Source organism: Morone saxatilis, unplaced genomic scaffold (genome assembly GCF_004916995.1).
Source record: "Morone saxatilis isolate NCDOM2014 unplaced genomic scaffold, NCSU_SB_2.0 Contig4, whole genome shotgun sequence".
Classification (NCBI taxonomy): Eukaryota; Metazoa; Chordata; class Actinopteri; family Moronidae; genus Morone; species Morone saxatilis.
In genome coordinates this window covers 11,738,168-11,765,490 of record NW_023339984.1, presented here as the reverse complement: position 1 = coordinate 11,765,490, position 27,323 = coordinate 11,738,168, and the positions used below count along the sequence as shown (strand labels likewise).

Below are 27,323 nucleotides of genomic sequence, written 5' to 3'. Positions count from 1 at the left end.
CCATCCTGCCATGTACTGTAAATCCCTCCTGTATTATAAAGTATTATCCCCCACCTCACCTCACCTCACCACCCCCACAGGTCCTCCCTCCGCGCGCACCAACCAGCCACCTCACCGCTCAGACGCAACCGCTCGTCCACGTGTGACGAGCCCGCGCCTACGCGGTTTTAAAAACGGTCCTTCCCACGGGCTCTCTGATTCACTCACCTCACACACACACACACAGAGAGCAAAGAGAGCAAAGAGAGCAAAGAGAGCGTGATTCAGTCCGCGCATAACTTTAACTGTCTCTGGCGCTCTTCGGTCGTTCATGTGCGCACGAGGAACTCTGAGCTCACGGGGGAGAGAAGGAAAAAAACCTGAAATAGTTGGTGGACGTCGGTCGGTTACTTTAAAAGATACACTGACAGTCAAACCGGGATAGCAGACCTCCACCTGGACAGTGTGTTTCAAAAAGGATCACGGGACGGTTCACCTGAGGCGCACGAGGACATCGTTTGCATGAAACTGTGGCCAGGTAAGACTTAATTTAGGAAAAGTAGAGATTTAAATAGAAAACCTTACATATAATGACAGTTAATAAAAGACATCATACTTTAATTCCCACTGCTAACATGCACTTAGAAATATAACTGGGTTTTGACAGTGTGGCGGTTGTTTTCACCCCAAATCGTGGAGGACGCTTCGGGGCTCGCCGAACCACACTCTAAAATCTTACCATTTAATGTAAACTTGGCTATTCCTCAGAGTACATGTCGCTTCGCATATTTTCGAGTTGTTGAAGTAATAACCCGGCTATGTTGGTTTATTCGGCACAAAAAGAAGCAGAACATGACTTGAATAAAAAGTGTTTTAGTGATATGCCATTGCTCCATCAACTGCTTTTTAGGTCAAGCAAACCAAACTCCTTACATGCAAGTTTAATCTAAATAAGTTATGCCTTATGGGGTACATCCTGAATTAAAAAACTGACCCTTAATGAAACCTCTTAGTTGACATTCTTCTGTACTGTATTTATATTTTTGCTACATAACTAGGATTAAGTGTCTCCATATGATTGGCAGAATAAGTGTTTCAGGTAAATTTCTAAGCAGAAATGTTATGTCCACTTACAACAACAGGATTTGGATGTGACAGCTCTACTTGTTTATTCAGATCACAAGAAGTTACTTGCACATGAGGTCTTACCTGGATGCAAATTTGGATTACTTGTTTGATTATTGTGCGTAGGCTGCTCAGGGACAGGGAAACCTAATACTGTACAGTAGAATCCCAAATGCAAAACAGTGAGCTATCTCTGTGTGTGGTTTTAAGTGAAAGTTGTGTGCCTGCCAGTACTTGTACATGTTTGTAACCCACACGTGTAACCGCATGTGTGCGTGTCCTGGGTCGGCCCAGACTCTAGGTTAAACTTGAATCCCTTCTGTGATGTGACACACTCTCAAAAGCATGCCATTGTTTGTTGGAGAAATATTTAGGAGGGGAATGCAAAGCTGTTTCCTGCACAGTGGGGTGGACTAACAATGGCCACTACCTTGGAACAGTCGGTGGCAGTCTCTCTGCAGCTCACTTCAGAGGACCGAGCTAGGATGTTGAAAGAATGGCCAAGAAAAGAGAAAGGGGGAAAAAATAAAGTGTAACACAATGGAGAACAGGCCGTTCTTAGGGTTTGTAGGATGGGAGACAATGGGAGGCCAGATATGGAGGTTACATAAGATTTTAAGCAAGGTCACAGAAGTCTTCCAGTAACTAAGAAGTATGGCGATATGAGTAATAACTGACATTGGGTTGAATTTAAAGCAGCCTACGTACCTGTGATTACCTTTTGTGTCACCTGTGTGTGTTACACTAACCTTCCATTTATTTTGGCATGTTTCCAGTTCATAAGGCTGTTTTGTATGTCTCCTAAGGGTTCACTGCTGTGAGGACAAAGCCCAAGTCAAACCTGACTGTAAATATTTGATGGCTGTCTGTGGTGAATGATGTTCCTCGCTGAATGCGTCACATTTGTAACTGATCCTGTTTGGCGGCCTTATGTTGTTTCACACTGCCGTACAAGTTGTGCTGACTGCATTTTTTTTTTCCCCGCATCAGTGAGATGGCAGCATGAGATTGCACAAAAAAAAAAAAAAAATCAAGAGTTCCTTCATACCTACACCAGTGTCAGAACAATCATTTACACACATGTACCCTTTCCCTTTCTCTTATGTAACTCTGAACAAAGCTGAAGCATCTGTTTTGCTCAATGCTTCTTTTAAAATGGATCCGCTAACGACACTGTCTCCCTCTGCTCAATTTCAGATAAAAGCAGTGGATGCAACTACGCTCCATTCTTAGAAAAAAGGTGGAAGAGTGGGAGAGGCTCTGAGGAGGACCAGTTGACCACCGGCAGATACACCTCAGCTCAAATATCCTCCAAACCCAGCCCCAAACGCACCATGTCCCTCAGCACTTTTCACCTCATGCAGACCCTCAAGAACTCTCCCGCCGCGCTGCGTCGCCGCTTTCGCCGCGACCGCACCGAGTCTTTGTCCCACGGGGACCCCCTCTTCAAGGTCCACTACCTGGGCACGGAGAAAATCTTCTCCCTGGATCGAGAGCAGGCCCAGGACGCCATCAGCCACTTGCTAGAAGGCGTCGCCAACGGGAAGAAGCCGAGCAAAGATCACGCCCTGGTGGTGCGCCCGAGATACGTGGAGGTCAAGGAGCTGAGTACGGGTCGGCAGCTCACTAAGACGTACCTGCAGGACATTGCGTACTGCGCCGCCGACGCCAACCGGCCCAACGTCTTCCTGTACATCTGCAAACATCACGGGCAGCAGCTGCAGTGTCGGGTGTTCTGGTGCAGCCGGGCAGAGCGGGCACGGGACATGACCGCCTGTCTGGCACATTCTTTCCAGCAGGCGCTGAGCGACTGGCAGCAGGACGGCTCGGCCACGTTGCAGCAAGGAGAGATGAAGGGGAAACGAGTCGAGGAGTCGTCCAACTCTCCCGGCAACGCGAAGAGCTCCACGCTGCCTGCCAGTCTGGGAAAAGGTGAGGCGATGATGCCGCTTTATGAGGGTGCTGTGCTAAGCTAGGCTAGTTACCGTTTGGCCGCACCAGTTAATCTGGTGTTCCTTTTTTCCTCCATTATGGTTAGATTTACTGCCCTGTTTGTGCGCTACAATTAACCCAGTTGCTGAGACATTGGAGAATTTGTCACGTACAGGAAACACTAAATTAGCTTTAGCTTTTTTTTTTTTTGCAGTCGCTGCAGTTTCAACGGTTTTTCTAGTTCTTGCAAATTTCACATTTTGTTTTGTTCCCCCAAAAAGTACACGTTTCTCTGTCAGTAAGTTTACATGTTTAACAGATTGTTGTCTGGGCTCAATTTCGATCAAATGAAGTGGCCTTTAATGGTTAACGATTAATGAGCCGTTTCCCTGGTTCATTGTCCTTATCACACTCTGCTCTCTTGCTTTCCAAGCTGTTCAGAAAGATAAGATTTCTTAAAGTAGCACTGAAGCGAGCACATTCAGTGAAAGTAATGAAAACCAAGTGCAGATGTAGGAAGTTGTAAATGAGTAGCCGCAATAGGACACTTTAGAGTCAAGGCTGACAAACTATCGGGGCTGGTTGGATGTTTTAACATTTAAACACCAGTGTTCACTCTTCATTTGCAGCTGCCCAGCTTACATCACTGACCTATACTTTTTGTTCTCTTGTTCTTTTCAGTTCGCTGGAAGAAGAGGGGCTCGGTGTCTCGCAGCCCCCTCAGAGCCATCAGCAGAAGAGGGTCTGCCTCTGACAGCTGGAACTGAACCCCAGCATTCAACCCTTCAAACACGGGACCACATTAACCTGATGACAACCTCAAGGATGTCAGCACTGACGGGAGGAGGAGGACGAGGAGGAGGGGGGGGAGTGATTACAAGACAGAAGGACGGGACAAAGGGGATAATCCGGGAAGTGGGGAAAGTCCATATTTGGACTCTGCTTGTGAGTGGATGCTGTAATCAGTGAGCGAGCGCATGGACTTGAAGGTTTTCGACGCAAAGGTTTGTCCGTCGACTTCCGCAAGAGTGGCGTCCAATGTGACACAAAATGCTGTTAACGGCCGCCTTTGTTCGCCTGTCGTCCGCTACGCGAGGACTTGTGAATGGCCGCGAGCCGTTTGCAGAGCGGACTGGTTCATTTCCATTGCCGTTGTGTTTGTTTTTAAGTTGTCTACTTGATACTCGAACCTCCAAAGAGTTTGGACTGCTGGAAAAGAGACAAACAGACAATGATACCAGCCGTTGGACAAACTGATCAACAGATAACGAAAAACTGGAAAAAGACAACGAGAGCTTTCTCTTTCATTTCCTTGAAGACTGACTTTTATTTGACTGACGTATGCGACAGGTCATGATGATTTTAATGTATTTTATGTTAACCCTGTGGCACTAGCAAGCATATATCTCCTCTTTTTTTAAAGTGGAATGGCGGAAACAACGCTTTTAACCTACGTTGCGAGAGTTTTGAGAGATTACATGGATGTCAACAACAGGTTGTCATACAAACGCTAAGCAAAATCCATTCTAGTCCGCGATGCACGTGGATGCAGGTCGTATGTTCTGAGCACTTTTTTTTCTAAATTTCCAGCTGTAAAATTCGACACCTGAACACATCACAATTTACGTTGTATCGTTTCTTACATTTCAAGAGGTCAGTAGCTTTCATGAATCGTATGACAGGCCCCATTGTTTTCATCCTGGAAAAAAGAAAACAAAAAAACAGATCCTAACTGTCCACTGCAAGCACTTATTTGCATTTACGTGGAAAAATCCTCGGCCATGACTTGCAGGGTTTGTTTGTGTCCGATCACTGGGAACGCTGTGTTCCCATGTCGAGCCTCCGTGTGGAATGCGCGGCCGTGCACCTGCATTCCAATTGGACGAAATTCGAGACAGAGAATCTTCTTAAAAGCCCCCCCCTCCCCCCCCCGAATTCTTCTCCATGCCCGTCCATGACTTTGCATATTGAGCTGCCTCGTCAGTCGATGCTACAGTGTGCGTTTTAACTCTGAGCCCGTGACTTGTTCACATTACCAAAGCCATAAAAGGTGCCTAACTACTTCAGTTACAGTGGCGGTTACAGGCTTTGATATGTGCAGTATTGCATAACACGCTCTCATGATGGTGATTTCTGTCTTAAGGTTTACAAATGAGAGACTTGAGGATTAGTGGTACACCTTAAGGCTACCATTCAATTGTCATTTTGTGTTTCCTGACCAAAACTAAGCTAGAAATGATGCCTTTTTGTTTTTTAACAGGAAAGGTGTTTTTTGACTGATGTGCCACTGGGTTTTTAATTTTAACATTTTGTACTCGTGGTCTATTTTTTTTAAAACTACAAACGGCGCAGCCCCAATCTCAGGGGTCAAAGTGCCCGCTTTAATGCGTATTTAATCAATGTACTGTTATGTCATTGTACATATTTAATTAAATATGTATTTTATGAAATATTAAAACTTTTTATACAACATTTTTTTGTTTGTCTATACATGTTGTTCTCACACTGCTGGAACTTTCAAGAAGACAAATATTTCACCAGCTTTAACTCCTACTGCTTTGACCCTGATGAATGATCCTGTTTCCAGGCTTGAACGCTCAACTTTTAAAATGTTATATTTGGCCTGAAAAAACAGAATTCCTGTCATTAAGTGTGTGTTTGTGTGTGTGTGTGGGAGAGCGGGATTGAATGGTTTAGGGGGTGGCAGGGCAAGACATTCAGAGAGGTCCTGGGATGTTTAATCTCAGTCATGTGACTAATTTCCCAGGGTTACTTTTTCACATTTTCAAGAACTCTCATACATGTGACTACCTTCTAACTGTCGCAAAGATGCAGATACAGCTCCAAGAGGACAGCCTTGAAAGAAATAGGTTCGTACAGTGCCATAACAAGACCGTTGTTCGTACAGGTTACATAAACACACGTCTTTGCAGATGTAATATTACAAAATCTGGTAAAACGCAACACAAAAATCAGAAAACACAAATTACCTAAATACAATCTTTCTGATGAGATTTTACACATTTGAACCAATTTGCTCTCCCTTTTTTTTTTTTATACAAGAAGTCAGTAAAAGTGCACTGAGAACATCTCAACTTGACGTGGATCACATACAATCAGTCACTCCTCTCCAGATGAATCCTGCTGACTGCTGGCCACCCCGGAGCTCTCTCTGTGTCGCTGTAGCTCCAGCAGGGACTTGACATGAAGACGCCTCAGAGGCTTCACCTCATCTACCACTGAAAGGAGAGGAGATCGACAAAAACAATTCACTGACACCTTAAAATTCAAAGTGAGCTAAGAGTGGAGTGGGAGAAAGGCTGTGTGTCTGATCCCTTTTGCAATGTAGCTAAACGGCACCACCTGCTGGCCCTCAATAATAACTTCAAATCAAATGATGCACTGTAGTTGCAACGTTCCGTGGGACAAAATCTCAACAAGTAGCAGTATTTCCTACCTTTGTCATAGTGCAACTCGTCCCGGTTCCCGTAGACAACATACATCTCCAGGAAGTTGAGGAGGGCGCCTGTGACGAGGAAGCAGTCAGTGAGTGGAAGGCTTTTGATGTAACGCATGTCCAGGGCGAAAGGGTTGGAGGGAGAGGGAACAGTGCACAGGCACACCAGCTCACTCACGATGTCCCATATACGAATACCTGAAAGAAAAACACGAAACTGTGATGAATGTGTGTAGAAGTCTAGCAGTTATAACCTCAAGCTTTTTCCACAAACCTAATCCACACCATACAGTAGTCTCTAAGAATGTCAGACTCGAGCATCTGCATCTCGTTTAGTTCATGGAAAATTGTGTAATTATTGAATCTGTGCAGTGAAACAATAACTTTCTCCTGTTTGGATTCCTCACATTGTTTCCATACCTCGTGTCTGCCAGTCGGCGATGGACTTGAGTTTCATGGGCGTGTCTTTGACCATCGAATCGGTGCCTCCGATGTTAACCAGGCGCTCGTGATTGGAGCGTATCCAGGCGTAGGGCCGTCCGTACTTGACGTAGCCGGCCAGTAAAAACAGAGTGCAGTTCACCTCCTGTCGAGGGACAAAGCGGAGGTTGAGGACTGCGAGTTAATGCTTGACATTCAAAGAGTCTGGCCGAAGCACTTACAGGCACTGCTATCTCTCTTTCGCTGGGGGAGGCTGGGAGAAGGTGCTCCTTGCTGCTGGAGTCCCTGGGGACACAGAAAGAGGTCAATGTGTTTGTGGCTAAAGTCTGCATTTCAAGATCAAGTCTGTCCTCCTGTATGAGTTTATGATATGAGTTTGAAAAAGGCTGTTGGAGGGTTAAACAAATACATCTGCACCTGGGAGCAGTAAAATGCTTTGTTAAAGCCTAATTTGTAGTATTTACTTAAACCTACTACAAAACAGTCTCAGTTTAATACCAATGCCTCTGTATGACCTACATAAGACCATCAGCGAGAAGATTGGCTGTTTCTATATAATTATTCTTAATGCCTGCAACCAGGTCAGATTCTCCTTGAAATCAATGAAACAAGGCGGTGGAAACACTACCGCTTTTGTCCACAGGGGCCGCCAGAATGAACAAAAACAATACAAGTTCCTTATTGCTGCTTTAACAAGGAGAATGTACCAGTGAAATAAATGTAAAGAACCAAGTGTTTTTTGCCTGACCCAAATATTTGAGGAATAAATCGATCATTACAGTACATTTTCTGCCGATCACCTGATTAATTTTCAGCACAACAGCGACATCTTCCTTCAAAGGGGAACCATTCTGTACAGTACTAACAGGAAGTGAGGCACCAGTGGATGTCCATCAAGATGCTACTACATAAGCCTGCCGCCCAATTAAAGATTTTAAAACATCACAATTAAGAGCAAATTATAAAAATGTCACAAACATCAAGAGCTTCCCCCTGAAACCAAACACACGTTACCATTTGCAGGGACACAAAGTAAGTAGCATCAATCACCTGGTGGGCTGTGGCTGCGTCTTGGTGTGCGTGTGCAACTCGGGGTCTTTTGGGCCCGGAGGCTCCCCGGGTAGGGGTGAGCTACTCCGGCTGTCCACGCTGGGTGAGCTGCTGCTGGGGGACACATTGCTGCTGTTACAGCTGCTGGTGGAGGAGAAGGTGGAGGCCCTGGAGACCACAAAACCTGGGGAACGCCACCCCTGCAGAACAGGCAAACAGGTTCAAGGGAACAGGGTAATTCCTGCAGTCACTGACGATGATGATGAGAAGATAAATACATGAGGAAATATGTCAGTCAGTCAAACCGAGCAGCAGTTTGTGCCAAGAATTATAGTCCATAAATGTAAGGATTATCTCTATTTTGTATCACACTTGTTTTGGTAAATAAGTAGCTTTTATTTAATTTATCTGGCTTCTTAAATGTAAGCTGTGTGTGTCCTGAGATCTCTACAGAAACTAACCAGATCCTCATTAACGACCGTCAGCAGCAACTCCTCTTTCCCTCTTAGCCAAGGCTGGAAGTATTTAAATCCCTGCAACAGAATCAAGATTGTCTGCAAGAAATAGTTTGACCATGTGTTTTATTTTTATTTATTTTTTTGCATGTGCATTCACTAACCTGTAGTGATCCAAGTAGAGCCAGGTCACTTAGAAAGTGCTGCAGCTTCCTCCTCTGCTCCCTCTCTCTCTTCTGGTCAAAAGGCAGACAATATTCACGTTAAAGGCAAGACACAAATAAGCACTTAAAAACAGATTCCTCAAGTCAATCAGATTAAACATCCCCGGGAGCCCCATCAGCCCCCCTCCCCAGGTCTAGTAACCTAGCAACACGTGCAACGCCTCCTCGCAGCATCCTGCATCTCTAACGACAATAAAGACTTCGTGTACATTAAAGGATGCAAGATGGGGGGGAAATGTGTTAAATCGTGACAGTGCATGCAAAAAAATAAATCAGGCCCACTCCCCTCTCACATAATCTCCCGATTCCGATTGTGAGTCAGAATCCAGCAGCTGATATAAAGGAGCACATTATGAAGGAAACAACTCACGCCGCTCATCTTGGGACCAAATCGCAGACAGCGTCGTCTCCTTCACGGCCGGTCATGACATACGAACACTAAAAGCTTACATTATGCTGTTTCACTCTTTCATTTTTCCTGCAGACAGACAGACCGAGGCTCTGGGTTTTGTTCTCCTCGGGTGTTGTCTTGTCTTTTGTGCAGCATGAAGTCGGTTTGGTAATGGGAGTGTGGAAGCCCCCTAGCGGTCGTGTTGGCAACTACATTTTTAAAGCTCCAAACAGCAGCGAAGATGGTACAGCGAAGTTTCACTCTGTTGAGGCAGTGCAGCAGAAATACCACTGACCACATAACTTAAATGTGAAAATATTAACATGAGAATGCTAAACCTTTATTTTTGTCCTCAGAGTCAGTATATCTAACTAATATAAAATACTTCAGCCCATATTTAAGAGGGAAATAGTGCTATTCTCAGGACAGAAAACACATTTTATGAATACAATAAGAAAGTGAAGGAACATCTATTCCTACATACACATGTAAGAAATCTGGCCCTAAATATTGACAAACTATATATAGTATAAGTTTTTTTACACCTTTGCACATACTCAAACATTTTTATAATTTCTCTAAAATGCTTTTTATGTCTCTTTGACTAAGTTGTAACTTGTGGATATCAGTCATTTAGCCTTAACATGCCTGCAGCTTGGCTAATACATAATCTCTGCTGTGATAAACCCCCTTTAAAGGCTACAACTCATTCACAAAACAGATTTTAAAATACTTGTAAAGACACTGAAGCGAATGTGTTAAATGCATCCATGGTAGGAGAAGAATTTTCTTTTTTTAGCAGCTTTCTCTTGAATGAGCATTTCTCATCCATAATTTAATACAAATCCCCAACATCAGACAAACTTTACCGCGGTGTCCTCATTTCACAAAAATAATCACTTTATTCAGTGAGAGTCAACAGGAACTCAAAGTGGGATGTGGGAATCAACAGATTAACATAATGTGCAAAAAGAGCATTCATCAACAGTGTAGTAAAGGATCAGATCTTTAAAAACATTGTCATGTTAGGTCCTAGGATTGGCTGTCTTCACAGAAGACAAAAGACGGTTCAGAACTAGAAGTTTTTGGAGGCGAAGTGAACGAAGAAGGTCCTGATCTCTTTGGGTGAGATGGTCACAGTGAAAGCTTCATTCCCACAACTCGAACACCTTTTCTTGTCTGAGATAAAGAAAGCAGAAAAAAAAACAGGAATGAGGAAACTAGTATTTTCATAAAATACGTACGTATTAATGCCAACAACAAGTCTCACTTGTTTCTAAGTTATCTGCAGTCTTCCACTTCCATCTCTGCAGACTGGTGATATCCCAGGTTCCTGTGAGAGAACGCTCCTCCAGCGCTTTTACTTCCCCTATGCCCTGCAGAACATCCTGTTCACGTAGGAAATCCATTGAAAAAGAAAACATTTTGTAAATTATATTTTAAAATTCTCCAAGACTAATCATAATCCAAGACTTTCCTCTTACAACACTGTGACATTAATATGTAGGAACCTTCAAGTTTATGGTGACTGGCTTCGAAAGCTCTGGGTCTTCCCCCTCCTCGAAGAGATGCATGATCCTCAACAGGACCCGATCGTAGTCTGGCTCCGAGTGCAAATCCTTACCTAGAAACATAATAGAAAAAACACGTCCTACATTCGTTTTCTGATGGCTTTGCCTAAGAAAAATTTAAATGGGAGTTTTATGCACTCATATGTCTCACAGCTGACCTGAGTGAACGTGGCTGAGGTGAACATCGTGATCAGAGCTGTAGTTCCATCCAGGGATACTGAGGCTGAGCAGGTGGAGGTTGGGCGGGAGAACGACTGATCGCACAGGAGAACCTCCCCTGGGTTCCTTCTCCTGCCAAGGCCTCTCTAAAAGAACGAGATTCGGGAGTTCGGTCAGCCAACAAAATGTAATGTTTGAGGGCTTTAAAATGCAACATTAGTGCTGAAAAGCAGTGAAAGAACCCGGGACTCATGCTGTTACGCTTGTATATTCTGTATTTTCCACTGGTGAGCGAGTATTTTACTGTCTCGTCTCACTGCTTTTTTATGTATGTGATTGATGTGACTGAATGTTGTGTTACATTTTCTGTAATGGCCCATTTCCCAGCCATGAATTCTACCGTACTTCCAGCCAGAGGGGCATGTCTCTTTCAATTGCCTATCCCAAGGTTTCTATTACTTCTTTTTTCTTTTCATTTCAAACTTGACATTTGACTCATAAAAGAGAGTGATGTCCTTGAACAAGTAAATACATTTCTAAAAATCCTCTGTAGTTGACCCCAAGTACTCACCTGTGGGAGAAGAGTTCTTTGCAGAGATTTAAGTATAAGGTATTACATTATTCCCGTGTCGCATAGGTTTACCCATTACAATTGTAATAGGACACTTTTTCAACTTTTTGCAAACCCTTTTTCAAAAAAAAAAAAAGTAATTGTAAATAAAATAGAGTTTTTGATGTCATGCAGTCCCTCCTCCAATAAATAAGCACTCACGAGGTTGGTCTATGGGCATGACGACAGGTCTGTGCTGCAGCTCTATTGCCTCCCTCTGGTAGAGCTTGGAGGTGGCACTGACGGAGCCCAGCGTCATCCACAGGGTGGGCCTTACGACCGAGCTGTCGTTGAGCGTCAGGTTGTAGCCGAGGTTCCAGGCTAAGTTGTTCCAAAGACGACGATGGAGCATGACCTGGAGGGAAACACGCGGGATGTTAACATGTTTCTAAATGGGAGGGGTTTTATCTTTATAGGTTTTTTTTTTTTTTTGATTGTACCTCTAGTTGTCCGTTGGCTTGGCTGGACACACCGTGAGCTCTGTCGCTGACCAGCACCAGTCTGCTGAGGTCATCCTCAATGTAGGCTGTCCGAACCATGGGGAAGTAGTTCTGCCAATGCATAGTAAGTATAGATTATTCTACATATTCAAATGTTTTCGTTCTAAATCTCAAGAGCCCAGTTTACTGAAGGCCTTACTCTGGCTAAAGTGTTATTAGTGAACTTCCTGTATGTCCTCTCCATCATCTGATAGCCATTGTCATCTGTGAAAAGGGTCCTGTTGTTCTTCAAGGAGGAGCTGGTTCTGAGGACGACCTCTGTATTAAGACGAAGGGGGCCCAGCGAATAGGTCTGCTCCAGCCTGTGACACCGCGCTTTGCTTCCAAAGCATTCTGGGACACGTGTGGTGATGGAGTAGGCATAATCCTTATCACTTTCCTCTCTAGAAGGTGTAACAATGAGAGCGAATGTCACAATTATTAAGAATTAGTGGAGAAAAAAAACATTCGAATAAAACCATGAGAGATGCAAGAGGCCATTTTACCCACCTGTAGAAGTGCTGCCTGACCTCTGTCACAATCTTCCCAGGGATAATCTCCATATCCACAGCCTTGTAGGCCCGGACAGCCGACGCATTAGCGCTGAAGATGTAGTTATCAGAGATGGGCCCTGCTTTTACGTCTCCATTTGCGTGGTACTCCCAGAAATCCTGAGTCATCCTCACTCTCCTTTTTTCTGGACTGCCAAGGATGACAGAGAGGTAAAAAGGTTAGAGAGTTACGCAAACGTAGGAGAAAAGCCACAAAAAGGGGGGGCAAAAGTGGGTGATAGACAACTAGGGCTTTCAACTAATACGTTACAGTATCATGTTCTTTAAATTAGTATGGTGTCTAAACAGGAGGAATGAGTGGGAGAACGTGTGCATAGTCAACAGGAATGTAAACAATACTTTAACTACTCCCTATGTGTAGTACTACTTAAGATTATCTGCATGGGCTGTGACAAAGCATAACTCGACTTGTCACAGCCCAATTGTTTAAGAGGCTTAACATCTTACAGATAAGTGATGCTGTGCAGTAGATTCGTATCTTGGTCAAACATCAGCTTGTAACATTCATTCAGAACAGGCAGAAGCCTCCTCCCGGTTTTCAACGAGTCCCGGACGTTTCGTCTCTCGAACAGAACCCCTTTGGCTTCGTAAGTCCAGCCGCACTTGAACCTCCCAGAGCACTGCTTCTCCGAGAACTTAATCAGGTATTTCCTGTGCTGAAGGCCTCCAAGTTCCACCGTGATGAAAAGATCATATGTCCCATTGGACTCTGCAGACCTCTGGATCTGCGGCAGACAAAGGAAACGTATTATTATTATAATAAATCATAACAGGGTATATTATAGAGATATGTTTCTGGAATGCAAAACAAAGTAATCTACTGGAGAAGGAATATTTATAAATGCTTATTTGTCACTATAAAACAGATAGAAAACTGTTCATTTTAAGTCATGATAACTTGAATTATGTGTCACTCTTCCTTCATTTTCTTGACAAGAAACACATAGTACTCATACGAATGAAACATTTAAATATGTTGCCGTCCGTTTTCATTAAAAACAACAAAAACAATACTACCTGTGCAGGCACAGGCTTTCCATCATCATCAAAGACGGCTGCGGTGGGGGAGGTTACAGTGACGTTGATGATAGTGGTCGTGTTCCATGCTAACGGGTTGTAAACGATGACATGTTGCTCCAAAGCCTGATGAACACCTAGCATGAGGAGATTAAGGACTCATTTATTTAAATAGTGGCCCAAACGTTTAAGAAAACCCCTTGTTGACTAATATTCAAGCTAGTGTTAGCAGTCGGCTCGAATCACAATTGATTCTAAAAGCTCATTTTTAGTTATTTTGTGCATAAATTACTGTTTAGAGTTGCTGTTTAAAGGAAATGCTTCCTTTCAGAGAACACACTTTTTCTGTGGTAGCGGCTGCCGGGCATTTGGAGGTTGTGGGGCAGCAGGAAGAGTGCAGCCAGGAGCTCTTCCACTCCCATCATGGCCTGCATGAGGTGCTGCAGATACATGTCTGCCACCTTGGGAGACTCTGTGCCAGTGATTCCATCATGATGCTGGACCTAAGAACACCAGCAAATAATATTTTGTGCCTAATTCAAACTAAAATTGAATGCTCTCTAATTCACTTCATCATGTATTTCACCATCAACATACATAATTTGCTTTATTTGTTGTTAAAGCAGCCATATATATTCTGACAAATTACCTCTGAGACCGCCCATCGAAGTGCCCTCAGTTTGTCCAGAGCCCAGTCTTTAGCTACAGGTCCGTCTGGGAAGCTGATGCGGTACCGAGTGAAAAGGGTCTCCACTGCATGCAGCTGGGAGCTGGCCCGCCGTGCCACTCCTTTCAGAACATTTCTGGAGGCGTAAAATCCCGTCCATGCCTGGTGCGGTTCTAGGAAAACAAAACAGCCAACAACACTGTGCCTCATTTTCTTCCTTTCATGTCAAGCAGGTGATGCTTTATATTGTGTTTCATGGTGCAGACTCTAACCGGTGGAATATGGTAGAAAATCTTCACTGCCGCGGAGCTCCCAGACAAGATTTGATTGGTAGATGGCTTGAAAGTATTCACCAAGAGTGGCATACCGGACTGTCACTCCAAACTCTTTGCTGTTCTGGTTGATGTACTTCATTAGAGGATCCATGTTGTTGAACTGGACAGATGAGTTGTAGAACTGTTTGTCACAGCCCTGAAACACAAAGGGAATTTTAGTCACATGTTCACAGAGAAGGAAGTATATTGAAGGAAAATGTTAAAAACTGATGCTTTTCAGCCATCAAACAACAAGGATCACATGTTTCTGTTTACTCACCCAAGGCCAGAGCACATGGTTCGTCCTAAACCACGCAGCCCTTTGCTTGATGTTGTCCACCATAGTCTTGGCGTAGGCGTGCACTGTCTCCTTGGTGACCGGCAGGCTCATGTTGGGGTAAACTCCGTCTTTAGGGGGATCGGGGAACAAGGCAACTCCATTCCAATAGAAACCGGAGCTGAGACGCAAGAACACATTTGCTTTTAATGAAAAATCTTGTCTATTCGATCATACAAATTTTATGAATATGGATATGGAATGGAGGTACTTCCCAATTTTCAGTAAGTACTGATTTGTTTCAGAAATAGTGAACATGTAGCAGTAAAGAAACATGGACTACCTGTTGGAGAATGGAAGGTATGATGGGGTGCAATAACTAAACTGGTCCATAGTGTGAGTGAAGATCTGCTGCTTCTCTTTTAGAGAGGGAGAACCTCTCCATACAAACTGCAGTTTCTGTACCAAAATAATGCACAAACAACATGCAGTGACTTTTTAAGATTTGATTCAATGACAATTAAACAATGAAAGCCTCCTGTATGAGAACAGCTCCAAAAGAAATATGTCCTTCAGGTTGTCAACATGATCTGTGCTGACGTTTGTACAATTTTCCTTTTACTAATGACTGACGGTAATATTTGGATCGAGGCTTCAACAAATACCTTATTTTCCTGCATGGTGTCTTTGAGGTCATAGTCAATGCGAGAGATGAGGTGGGCGTTGAACCCAGCCAGGGCAAAGAGGACCGGCGTGGTGGCCGAGGCTCCAAACGGATCCACGTGCCAGGAAAACTGAGGACGCACCCCGAACGTCTCGTAGAGGAAACCGTGTCCCTCTGAAACAGCACAGACGCACACAGGAACAAAAGGCTCCCACACATTCTCTCAAACTGACATTTACAGGGGGCAGAGCATGTGTCGCACTACCTGTCATTTGCAATATCTCATCGTCCAGATCCGTTACAGCCTCGTCGTGCATCACCTGGCCCCCGATGATGAACTCGAGTCGACCCTCTTTTACAAGCTGTCGCACCTAGAAAGCAAAAAATTTAGTTACTGTGTATTTAAAGGGTCACTCCAACAATTTTACATATGAAGATCAGCTTGCTTGTGATGAGAATACCTACTCAGCCTGTAAAAACAGGGACTAAAATCAGAATATCCCGACTTCTACAGCATTGATTTTGACTGTACCTTTATCTTGCCTGTGATTTATCGAGACTATCTCATGTCAGTACAGATTATTGACCCATCACGTGTCCTCACCTGTCTCTTATGGGAGTCTGTGGCCACGGTATCCCACCACAGTCGAAAGAACTCCTGCTCCACAGCGATGAACCTGCGGTCTTCGGCCTTTGACAGCTCCTCGGTCACACTGGTGTACACATTGGCTGCATAGGCGTGCATACTCTCCTGTGGAAAACACACATGTTTATGTTTATGTTTATTATATAACATAAAAAAAATACACACATTCATAAACAGCATATGGGTTAACAGTGGTTTGATGAAAGGAAACTGTTCAACAGCAGGCTCATTAGGATGGTGGGGACAGAAACCTACCTGAATAGTGTACACCCAGCCAGCATCCATGTGACTGTGAGGGATTACAAATGTTTGAATTGGCTCGTTTTCGCCTGTCACTCCACGTGAGCAACAGCGGCAAAGAAAACACACCAAAACTGCTAAAAATCTCATCTTTCAAGCGTTCAACACCTTCTCAAACCTTCCCCCCTCACTTCCTTATTATTGTTGTGCTGCAGCATGTGACTCTGACGACTCGCATCTGGTCACTACGGAAGCCCAGAGTTAAAAAAAACAAAAACAAAAAACACTATACAATTATGTGTCAGCAAAACAAAACTAGCTTGACACTTTTATGTTAAAGCGTGGTTTTGGTTGCATGTGGAGACAGTGGTCAGAGTGGGGGATGTTTATTTCATTTATTAAAGACGACTGGACTGGAAAGACGAGTTTAAAATGAATGGACAGTGAGGGGGAATAACACCCGAAGGGGGCAGTAAAGCAGAGAAAAGAAGTGACCTTTTACACCGGAAACAGTCTTTGTAAACACTGTGTACATTTGGAGGTGAGGGTGCTTCATCCCATGCAACATTAAACACATTAAAATGTCCAAAAACAGGAGAATAGCGTTGATATTCGGAGGCTTTGTCACCGCGGTTGCCGCTGCGTTTTACCCCATATTCTTCTACCCGCTCACACATAAACACGAGTACAGTAAGTGACTTACAGCTTCCTTTAACTTGAACTCACACAACCAGTTAACAGTGTCGAGCTTAATGTCATTTATGTTGCTGCGTGTCCATATTTGAGCGCTGTGCTGTTTATTTCTTGCTCCACAACTCAATTTACTTGGCGACATTAGTAGTTAGTTAGTCTTACTAACGTTATATTAGCTCATTTTAGGTTAGTAACCTCTGTTTTATGGCACTTTCTCATGAATGTAACTTGGTGAACTGGAGTTTTATGTTAACCAAAGCTTTTTAGAATAGCAAAAGAGAGAGAAAAAATAAAGTAATTACATAAACTATGTGGCTAACGTTGAGAGATGTTATCGCGATAAAAAAACCAAACACTAGGATATATTTATTGTGGTGAATTTCTATTATTGTGATAATCATCAATCTCCTCACATGACTCGATAAAGCTGTCTATCTCGCCAGCACACAGTCCTGTATTGAGGGGAGCAGAGTTTCTAACTGCACACCCAGAGCTTTCCTTTCCACTTTGCCAAAACCATAAACAGGTAGTTAAAAGACAAAGATGGAGCGATGCCAGGAAAATTCATTTAGCTAAATAGTTACAGCCACTCCACTTATTGGACAGTCCTTTCAGTCTGAGCCGCTCCTGGGCAGCACAGATGGAAAGCTACAGTCAGGACATACAGTAGATTGTGGATAAACGTCTTCCAGTGTTACTGACAGACACAGGTGTAAAAGTCCTGCTTATGACATTGATTGTGACCGTTAACGTCTTCGTCTGAATGCTGTACCTTTCTCTCTTTGCCAGGAGAAGTCCAAAAGATGAACCGGACAGGAATCAACCAGGCAGATGTTCAACCCGTTGGTAAGAGCATATAGTAGACTGTTGTACGATGTATGTTCGATGTATTGGCCTATACAAATACCCGATGAAGGCTGTGTAAACTGAAACATCTCAATCAGTCAGAATGTAATGGACTTTCATATGTTGTTTGTTTTACTGAGGGAGCAGCAGATGTAGGGAGTTTACAGAGTTGTACCTTTCTAATGTACATAATACTTTAAACCCACGTTGTTCTTTACCGTGAGCCAAACTCATCTAGTACTTCAAGTGTGGTGCATTTTATTCAAAACAGGTTTGGTAAGAGCAGGGACTTCTCCGTTATGTGTGTTTTCAGTGCCTTAGTGGTGTAGTATCCATGCTGACACAGTTTATTGTGTTTTATTTTTTGTGTAAAGGTGTGAAGATATGGTCTGATCCATTTGGGCCTGCAGGAAAATGATGACCAGTGACACCTAACCCCTTCACTAATCCCAGACACTGATGCTGATGAAGACTTTAAATAGAGAACGCCTTTTTGATGAGTGTTAGGTGTGTGTGTGTGTGAGTGAGTGAATGCTTTCCAGAATGAGTTTTTGTTGGTTGTTGAATAAATATGAATAAAATGTAAAGCTCTTATAACTAAAAACATGCTTCTTTGGACTTTCTACCGCAGTTTCACTCATTTTCCAAATTTCACATGGTAGTTCTCTTTTCCCCCACAAGAGGGCACTCCGTACCTGTCTGCTGATCCAAAAAGCACTGGACTGTGTAATGTTTTGTTTGTGCATCTTAGATATTTTGGAAAAACTTTTGTATTTCCAAAAGCCTTGCTCTGGTATGTGGCCTGTAGGAAATTATAATAAAATACAGTGGTTTGTTTACCCATCTTATTCACAAGAATCTCTTTTGACATTTTATTTTGATTTAGTTGGTATGAGAGTCATAAAAACGGTTCAGCAGATGAGGGACAATGTCCAGTAATGTGCGGTATCATCTTCCAAAATGGAAAAAGTAGAGTTATTCCAGGACACATCACTCTGTATTATCATTTCCCTGTCACAGACACAGGGTTTAATTGTTGCTCGGCTGTTTAAATGGCATGTGACTCTAGCTGTGTTTTGCCCATAGGCTGAAAGGACGGGGCAGAGCTCCATGGCCGTCTTGTTCAAAATCCTATTCGATGTGATCCAGACTCCCTTTACGAGTCCATGGGTGCTGTAAAAGCAGGGAATTCCAAAACTACAATTTTTCCCCTGTACTTTTGTGGTTTCCTGACATTGACCAGCACCCCCTTTCAGAGTTAGGTCCATCAAAGTCCTTTTGGAGGAAAGATAGATTAAGAAAGAACTAAAGCATGTGTTTATGGTCCTTCAGAGATGGTGCATTTTAAAAGTTGCCCTTAAATCTTTCACAGTCCCTGATGTAGCCTGTACTTTCGGACTTTTAGGACCGTTCGCGAGGCTCGCTGCCAGCAAAACCGACTGCACGGGCCAGCAACGGCCACTCTCCTTCTCAACCCCCCAATCAACAAGCCCCATTGTTTATGAGAGGTTGTTATTGTTGGGCTGCATTCAGAAACAAGAGAAAACTCAAGAGCCCGGCTGTGCGGAGGCATCCAAAGTAAAGAGAGCAAGGGGTGAGGGGGTGGTTGAGGAAAAACGAAAAGCAGAAATTCCTCTCATTCCCCGCTGGTGTTTTCCAGATTCCTCAAGCGACAGCTTCTCGGCTGTGCGAGTGAAGTAAGCAACCAGAGGGGAAATTGAAGAGAACGGCGAGAGGAAGAGAACCACATTCTTGAGGGGACGCGTCACCTACATACAGAATAGAAAGACACTCAATCTCTGTTACTTTGCCTGGCAAAGCATGTAACAGGTTGTGGAGCATGGTCTTCAGCTTTTTAGTCTTGCCTCTCCATGAATCACTGTTTGAATCACGGTGACACCATGACAGTTCATTTCAGACATTGCTCTTTCTTTTCTGTAGCAGGCCTTCAGTCTGTACCAGGTTTTTATATTCTGTGTTGTCTGGTCCTCTTTATGCGGCCCTTGTCCCATTCAGCTAAATATGTAGATAGACACCCATCACCATAAAACATTCAATAGGGTCACTATAAACCAACATTAACTCAACAATGTGGCCTCCGCAGCACTTTTACTACCCCGCTGTTAACCCATCACACAAATCTCCCCCAGCTATTGAGGAGGGTTTTTTTTCGGAGAGTGGTAGCACATCGTCGATCTCAGCTGCTTGTTAGGCGTGTGTTCAAAAGCAGCAGATAATTGGCCAGGGTTTCTAACTAATTGCCATGGGAACAAGGGTTGACAGACAGGTCACGGGGTTGGAGAAACAGCAGAGAGCATTCGGGGAAGGGGTGGGATGTGAAATACGAACGGAGCAAACGCCTCGCTCATGTTATGTCAAGTGTGGTAAACAGAAACAGAAAATAACAAGTGAACAAAAAGAAGAACTTTGGAGAGCTTCTTGATGACAATTGAAGACAGAACTGTTCAAGTGTTTCTTGTTCTTGTTTATTTCCTAGTACACAATTAATGAGGCACATGCTCACATGCAAACAATGCAGCTGTTTCATTGTTTTGTTTGTTACACATTGCTCTCTTCAAGATAAAAGCCAGTATTCTTGATTGACGTACAGCGTTTATGACATTGGTGATTCAAAGTAATCAAAATCAACATAAACTTAAAATACAGTCCACAGTAGAAGTCATATGTAGCGGAAAAATGGGGTGCGATAAGTTCACATTATAATAACCAACAAATACAAAAACTGATCCAGATGTTTTCAATCAGATTATGCAATACATCTACGAGAGAATACAGATGTGTCAACACAACGGAAGAGCAAAAGTTGAAACTAAATTCTGTTTGTTGGTACACAATATGGTCCAGCTTAAAACATCCGCAACAACAGGAGTGTATGAAAGAGTTAGTCCATAGACAGAAAGACAGGCCGGAAAATTAATACATTTTTAAAGGAAGTAATAGTTTCAGCTCTAATTAAGACAAAGTAGACAGAAGAAACAACCATCATGTGTAGTCTTGAGTCTAGATTTCCCCCGAAGTCAGTGAATTAACAAAATACAAACAGCTGTATCTTTTATGAAATTGTGCTCTGGAATCTCTTTTTATAGAGTATTATAAGTATAGAAAAGAAAGGGACTTGTATAATGGGAAACACTGTGAGATAAAGTGCCAGGGTACAACGTCTGTATTGCTGATCAATGTCATAGGGCAGTAATTAAACCTGTATTCAGTTTATGAAAGCATTTATCTAAAGGAGCACTCTACCAATTTAGCATTACCCTTCTATAACACTGCCAGACTCACGAAGGACACTCTTTAAAAAAAGGGTCAAAATCAATAAACCAGAACCAGATATATCATCTTTTCATTCCAAGCATTCTTCTTCCTTGTCAGAACCTCGGCTCCTACATTACCCACAATGCAACTTGACTGTGTGGATTCAGGCGTGCTTGTAGCAGCTGATGTAGCCCTCGAGCCACTGGCCTCAAGCCCTGATGAGGAACCGCCTACAGAGGTCTGCTAAACTCACCTCTTTCTAACTCAGTAACCCTGGGATTGTTTGTTCAGACTCGTAGTCTTCAGCCGCAACTGATGCAGACTCAAATTGCATCACTTCAGGCAATTTATCAGAGTTATACAGCATTTTTTCATATATACAGTAGGGGCTGCCCAACACCTGTAAACAGACTTTGGTGTGTAAAATCAGTGGAGTTCTCCTATAAAGAAAACCTAACGCAGGACACAATTGATGCACTTTATTTGTAGTTTCTTTGGACTACACATGGTACAGGATATACACAATGGTCTGTATTCTGTGTCTGACTGATGCAGTACAATCACATGCATGCGAATCCCTGAAACAATGACAACATTCCACCAAAGATGTCGCCAATATCGCAGATAAACACTTGGTTAAACAAGAATCTACATTACACATCTCAAACACGCTGCTTAGCCTTGTAAAACAATGTACCAGAGCTCCGTCCGCATTCTTGGGTCAGCAGGCGCACGGCTGTGGAAACAGATAGTATAAGTCTGAAGCAATGTCTAGGAAAAAAGGCACCGGCCAGGCTCGCAGCAGGCAGGCGAGGCAAACTGCCCCAGTGACAGTGTGGTCTGGAGCGAGCTAGAGTTACATTTAGTGTGTGCGCAAGTGTGTGTGTGTGCATGTGTCATTCAGGAAAGAAAGCGAAGAAGTTCAGCTAAGAGGAACCCAGTATCCCCTGGAGACTAAACTGTGGTTGTGGAACTTACTGGAACTCCAAACATCGTGTGTGTGCTTTTGTATTATGTTCATATTTGCCCGAAGCAGGACCACAAATAGATAATTATGGTTTGTTTTAGGTTGCATCTGTGTTGCCCAGTCGTGAAGGCATTGCAGTTCATTGCTGCGGTGTGTCATTTCTTAGCTGAAGCCGTGTGCATAGAGAGCAAATGGTAAAGGGCAGATGATGCAATGATGGTTTGTCTGCTCTCTCCCTCTTGTTGGCTGATGTAATTTAGACTCTTACCGGAACTTTCAGTTATAAACAGCCTGTACAGCTATCTGGCCACCCAGCAATGCACGTGTGAAAACATGTTATGTGGTTTTTCTTTTGCCTTTGAAAGTCTGTTTTTAGCTGAGCTCATTATAAACACTCATCTAGTAATTAAGAGTTGACATTCTTAACATAGTAATTTTCACGATATTTAGAATAGTAATTAGCAACAATTCTTGTTTTGTGATTTAAATGACACGATAGTGCTGAGTAACACGCTTTTTTGCCGTGCTAGAAACTCTGAGGATGTCGGTGTCAGTTGGACGGTCGGACCAACCTTTGGTCCAGACTGAAATATCTCAAGAACTACTGGATGGATTGCCACAAAATGTATTAAGGCTACAGTTTCCGCCTGCCCCCGGCACACGGCTCCAAAGGTTGGTGGTTTGAGTGACATTTCTGGTCCTCAGAGGATGAATCCTTCTGACTTTGGTGAGAACTTTCCACTAATGCTACCAGCAGGTTTTCACGTATCACTCAAAATATCTCAACGTCTACCAAGTAGATTGGCACAACCGCTTGTATTAACATTCTTTCCTCCAGCGCCACCATGGGGTTGACCTATGTGGTTTTGTAGTGAAATATCTCTAATTATTGGATGGCATGAGCTGTGGTGATCCCTTAACTTTTCATCTACCACCATAATCACTTTCATCACCAAAAATATCTGCAAAAGTAATGACAATCCCATCAGTCTCAGTGCTATACTTAACTTTATGTTTTGTGCTCATTGGCCGTAGACTATTAATCTTGTTTTACCACGTTTTGCTGAGATCACTTGTCAATTAGACCGTAAATCAAAGAGAACCAATGGAAAACATGAATGTTGGGAGGACTACAATGACTTTTTTTCATCCATTTTCCAACTTCTTCTTCCTGCAGAATATATGGGCAGTAGAAAGAGCTTAAATTATATACAGTAAATAAAAAAGAAAGGATCCTACAGAAAAATACAAAACACAAAAAAGGAACACCAAGTGGTCCCTTCTGTATTTACTGCTACGCTCAATGGGGCCTTCTTTCTTCACGGCTCTTCAGGCAGCCAGTGAATGTGATTAAACAACACCTCTGAATGAGGTGAGTAGGAAATTCTCAAATGTGCCTTGAAGAGTGCCAAAAGCCTGTCGCTTGGCTCATGTCCACATATGGATCTGTAGAGGAAATGTTTAAGCAATTAGTTGGAGTTTAAGGTTGGAAAAAAGTTATTATTTCCTCCATCTTTTTTTTTTTTTGTCAATGGGGAGGAAAATCTTTGTTATGGACAAACCTCATCATCCAGACCATCTTTTCCTCTGTTAACGTGTTGTCCCATGTTCCACTGATTCTATGGAACCTAAAAACCACAATTACATTTAACTCAGGACTGTTTGATTAACCTACAAAACCACACACACGCATGCACGCACACTGATTGAAATATTATCGTCACCCATTCTAAACACACGCCACTGTCTGAGGTTCGGCCGTCAATCACATTATATAGCAGGTTTCCGTTTTACAGTCCCATTATAATCTTAAAAATTTCTTATGCACTAAAATAGCAGGGCGACTGTTGATGTAGGCAAGGTTACTGACAAAGAGGGCCAGAGCTGTAAGCAATCATGCTGCTCTTCCAAACCTCTCGGAAAGGCTAAGAAAAGAGGAGAGCCGAAAGTGAGGGAGAGTGATTTATAAGGCACCTTAATACTTGACACGTTCATTCGTGAAAATAAGTATGCTATCCTATCAAAGCCATCGCTTACATTAAAAAACCATGGAAAGCTCTTTTAAACAGCTTTTTTATACTCGGTGGGCCAGTTTTCATTCATATTTCCTGGCACAGCGCTTTACTCCCCCTCAGTATGAGAGACTATATCAAAAATAAACAGTTTAACCCCAAGACAGCATTTAAAAATGATATTGTAGTGAACAATACAGAAGGTATGCAATTTCACAGAGTTGTTTAACAGCAGCTAATGCAATAAAGATTAATAAAAATGTGCAATATTATGATCTAATATGACATACTGAGTCTTGTTTTAGTTGGACTCGATGTACTAGTGGGCTGAGTGATTCACAGTGTTGAAAATACTCACAATACCCTGCTATTTTCATGCAGCTAGATGAACTGTATCCTGTTATTAGTGGTTTACACACAGAGAAAATCAATTCAGTAAGTCAAACCTATATCCTATGGCATACCAGCAGCTGTATAGAATGAAATAGTTTCAGTGGATATTAAGCGTCCACAGTGGTGCGTTATGAGTCATATTTGGTGTGTATTTTCATTTTAGTGTAAATTGCGTGTGGGTGAGCAGACATGGTGTGCCTCTGTGTTCCTCGTGGGTTTTCATTAGGGCCTTGTGGATGACAACAGAATATATGACTTGGCTCGGGACGAGAATTCTGGGAAAGTCATGGAATTTTGGACGCCTCGACGGAACACAGGCTGTCCGCTCTTGGCCCTTTCACCAGTGAAGAGGAGGAGGAGGAGGAGGAATCTTGCTGCAGTGTGTGTTTGTGTATGTGTCTTTGTGGTGGTGGGGCTTCAGGACATCCTCAGGGAGCTGACCCAGAACAATGACAGGTTTACAGCACAGCACTAGGCAGGCGGGCGCACATGTGGCTAAAATCAAACAGAGACCAGGATCACTCTGAGCGCTAGAGCAGATTTGACACAACCGGATTGTCCAGATGATTAGTAAGGCTGGTAATCTATATTTCTGCCTAAGCAGGGAATCTACCGTATCTGTTCAATGCATTTACCTTCCTTGCGTCATAGAAAAAAAACTTCGGGCTCTTAAGAAGAAAATCTGTTAGGAATGACTTAGTCTCTTGCATTTCGGAATAGCTACCTTTTTAGATTTTTTTCTCCTTTTTAGATTTTGTCCTGATAAAACTTTCACTGTTTTCAGAGCTGGAGATTTCAGACAAATTAAAGTCACAAAAGTGAAGACTTGACTTGAACCTGACTGTTGTGAGACTACTTATCGTAATAGTTTTGACCTGGTATAATCCAATTAATAAAAAGTGAATAAAGCAGCACGAGGTGAAACTAAATATTAAGCTACTACTGCATAAGACTTGGACCTGTTTCAAATGACTTGAACTTGTCCCGAATTAATTGAGATGTGATTGGACTTGTCTTTAAGGACCTGAGACTTGACTCAACTTCTCTCAAATGACTTGAGATTTGACCTGAAGTAGTCTCAGATTACTTGCAGTTTGACATAAACTTGTCCAAAATGGCATGACTTGGGACTTGGACTTGTTTGACATGGACTCAAAGGAATTGGACATGTCTTTAAGAATTGAGACTTGACTTGAGAATTGCCCTCACAAGACTTGAGACTTGACTTGAATGACCTGACTTCTCTCAAATAACTTGAGATTTGACATGAACTTGTCCTTAAGGACTTCAAGACTTGAGACTTGGACTTGTTTCGAAAGACCTTTGACTTGACATTGACTCAAATGAAATATGACGTGAATTGGACTTCTCTTTAAGGACTTGAGACCCGACTTGTACCATTACAAGCTTTGACACCTGACTTGGACTTGTAGCAAACGACTTGTATTTTGACTTGGACTTGTCCTCAAAAGACTTTGATTTCTTGTCAGGTTTTTCACAATATCCAAGCTGCTGACGACAGCGTCATAAATTTGAAGTAAAGTGGAAGATTGTGGAAATTGTATTATCGTTTCCTTTTGTAGCTTTAAAGCCTTGGAAAGGATTCTCTTTCCACAACTGCTCAAGAACTTCATTATTTCCTACATTTGTTCGCCTCGGCTGTACGTGCAATGGAGGGTCAAAAATAAACCTTGGTCATGTCATGTGCATAACCCTAAACCTAACCACAGGATTAAATAGCGCCCATATGCACTGATGTCAGTAGGAAATTTGCAAAAACGATTGAATTGCATGCATAAACCTCATCCTCATATTCTGTCCAAAGGGTATACTTCTGCTATTTAATGCCATCCACACAAGAAAGCCACCCCGAGATGAAAGCAGAATCATATCCCACCTGAGCTACAAATGATCTCTCCCTTTGGGCTATGAGCTTACTTTGTGGTCTCCCTTTTTTTTCCTGCTCACTGCTCTCCTCATCCATCCATTCCTCTGTCGCTGCTCCATTCAGAGAGAGAGAGAGAGAGAGAGAGAGAGAGAGAGAGAGAACAAACCACATGTTTCAGGGAGGAATCCTGAACGGGCAGCATCCCAGACCAAAGTACCTCCAGCTCTCCTGCCCCCTGGCATCACTTAGCTCTACCCTGTCATTAAGGACAGGGTTGGATGATTTGTGTTGGAACGCAGCCCTTTGTTCGAGTAGGATGGGTGCAGAGGGAGAAAGACAGGGAGCGAGGGGGATTTGAGGAATGATGTCATCTCAGGTCGGCGCTGGAAGTGGGCCGGGGCCTGTGGTGGCAGGAATGGTGTTGCCTTTGGGCTTTAGTGCAGGAAAAAGGCGGATAGCGATGGCACGATGTGGAATATGGTGAACAAGAGCGTGTGTAATTTGGTATGTGTGTATCTGACGTGTGTCTGGATGAGTAAATATGTGTCTTTTTTTGTTTTGTTTTGTACTGTGGGTATGCACGCGGATGCACAAAACTTTATGTGTGTGGGTTTGCTAGGCATGTGGTTGGAAAAGTATAGGCTGTTTTATGTTGCGTTTGCTCTTTGTTTCAGTGTTTCTTTAGTGGGTGGATGGTTGAATGAATCATTTGGACAGAGGCTGAGGTATCAGAAAGAGCGGTTTGGCTTAAGGGTGTGGGGGGGGGGGGACAAGAGAGAAGGAAAACCAACTTGTACTTGTGGTTACTGGATTCCTAATGCACACTACTGCATAGTGATGTCTGTCTCCCTCCCGCTACCTACAGTATGTAGTGTGGGACGTATCACATACACCACAGACAGCAAAGACTGAAAGTAATTATCCAAAGCATTTCTGTTCCAGTATAGTGCTGCTGAGGCTGTTTTGTTTTACTTTATC

At 43.0% G+C, this 27,323-nt stretch overlaps 3 protein-coding genes across 3 annotated transcripts; 1 reads left to right on the top strand and 2 right to left on the bottom strand.

Annotated features, from left to right (window-relative positions):
• Nucleotides 1–217: 217 nt before the first annotated feature.
• On the top strand, nt 218–5,508 carry si:dkey-19b23.8 (low density lipoprotein receptor adapter protein 1). The gene is made up of 3 exons (XM_035675598.1): nt 218–517; nt 2,302–3,036; nt 3,718–5,508. The coding sequence occupies exons 1-3, from the start codon at nt 502–504 to the stop codon at nt 3,801–3,803; spliced, it is 837 nt and encodes a 278-aa protein (XP_035531491.1). The 5' UTR covers nt 218–501; the 3' UTR covers nt 3,804–5,508.
• Nucleotides 5,509–5,540: 32 nt separating this feature from the next.
• On the bottom strand, nt 5,541–9,196 carry si:dkey-19b23.7. Its single transcript, XM_035675597.1, has 8 exons — nt 9,034–9,196; nt 8,604–8,675; nt 8,446–8,517; nt 7,985–8,184; nt 7,156–7,219; nt 6,914–7,079; nt 6,494–6,691; nt 5,541–6,275 (listed from the first exon to the last, which is right to left on the bottom strand). Exons 1-8 carry the CDS (start codon nt 9,040–9,042, stop codon nt 6,157–6,159), a joined length of 900 nt encoding a protein of 299 aa, XP_035531490.1. The 5' UTR covers nt 9,043–9,196; the 3' UTR covers nt 5,541–6,156.
• Nucleotides 9,197–9,858: 662 nt separating this feature from the next.
• man2b2 (mannosidase, alpha, class 2B, member 2) lies at nt 9,859–16,473 on the bottom strand. Its single transcript, XM_035674840.1, has 19 exons — nt 16,286–16,473; nt 15,989–16,135; nt 15,650–15,755; nt 15,386–15,558; nt 15,064–15,179; nt 14,724–14,901; nt 14,402–14,600; nt 14,112–14,302; nt 13,803–13,965; nt 13,463–13,599; nt 12,893–13,170; nt 12,384–12,575; nt 12,034–12,277; nt 11,835–11,945; nt 11,557–11,749; nt 10,784–10,930; nt 10,566–10,678; nt 10,325–10,442; nt 9,859–10,233 (listed from the first exon to the last, which is right to left on the bottom strand). Exons 1-19 carry the CDS (start codon nt 16,418–16,420, stop codon nt 10,130–10,132), a joined length of 3,045 nt encoding a protein of 1,014 aa, XP_035530733.1. The 5' UTR covers nt 16,421–16,473; the 3' UTR covers nt 9,859–10,129.
• Nucleotides 16,474–27,323: the final 10,850 nt, after the last annotated feature.

Coding starts and splice junctions, on each gene's coding strand:
- si:dkey-19b23.8 (XM_035675598.1), top strand. Junction 3,037..3,717: donor GCCTGCCAGTCTGGGAAAAG/GTGAGGCGATGA, acceptor TGTTCTTTTCAG/TTCGCTGGAAGAAGAGGGGC.
- si:dkey-19b23.7 (XM_035675597.1), bottom strand. Junction 7,220..7,984: donor ACGCAGCCACAGCCCACCAG/GTGATTGATGCT, acceptor CTGTGTCCCCAG/GGACTCCAGCAGCAAGGAGC. Junction 6,276..6,493: donor CGAGTTGCACTATGACAAAG/GTAGGAAATACT, acceptor CTCTCCTTTCAG/TGGTAGATGAGGTGAAGCCT.
- man2b2 (XM_035674840.1), bottom strand. CDS start 16,420: ATGAGATTTTTAGCAGTTTTGGTGTGTTTTCTTTGCCGCTGTTGCTCA. Junction 13,171..13,462: donor GAAAGCCTGTGCCTGCACAG/GTAGTATTGTTT, acceptor TGTCTGCCGCAG/ATCCAGAGGTCTGCAGAGTC. Junction 10,679..10,783: donor CCTCAGCCACGTTCACTCAG/GTCAGCTGTGAG, acceptor TTATGTTTCTAG/GTAAGGATTTGCACTCGGAG.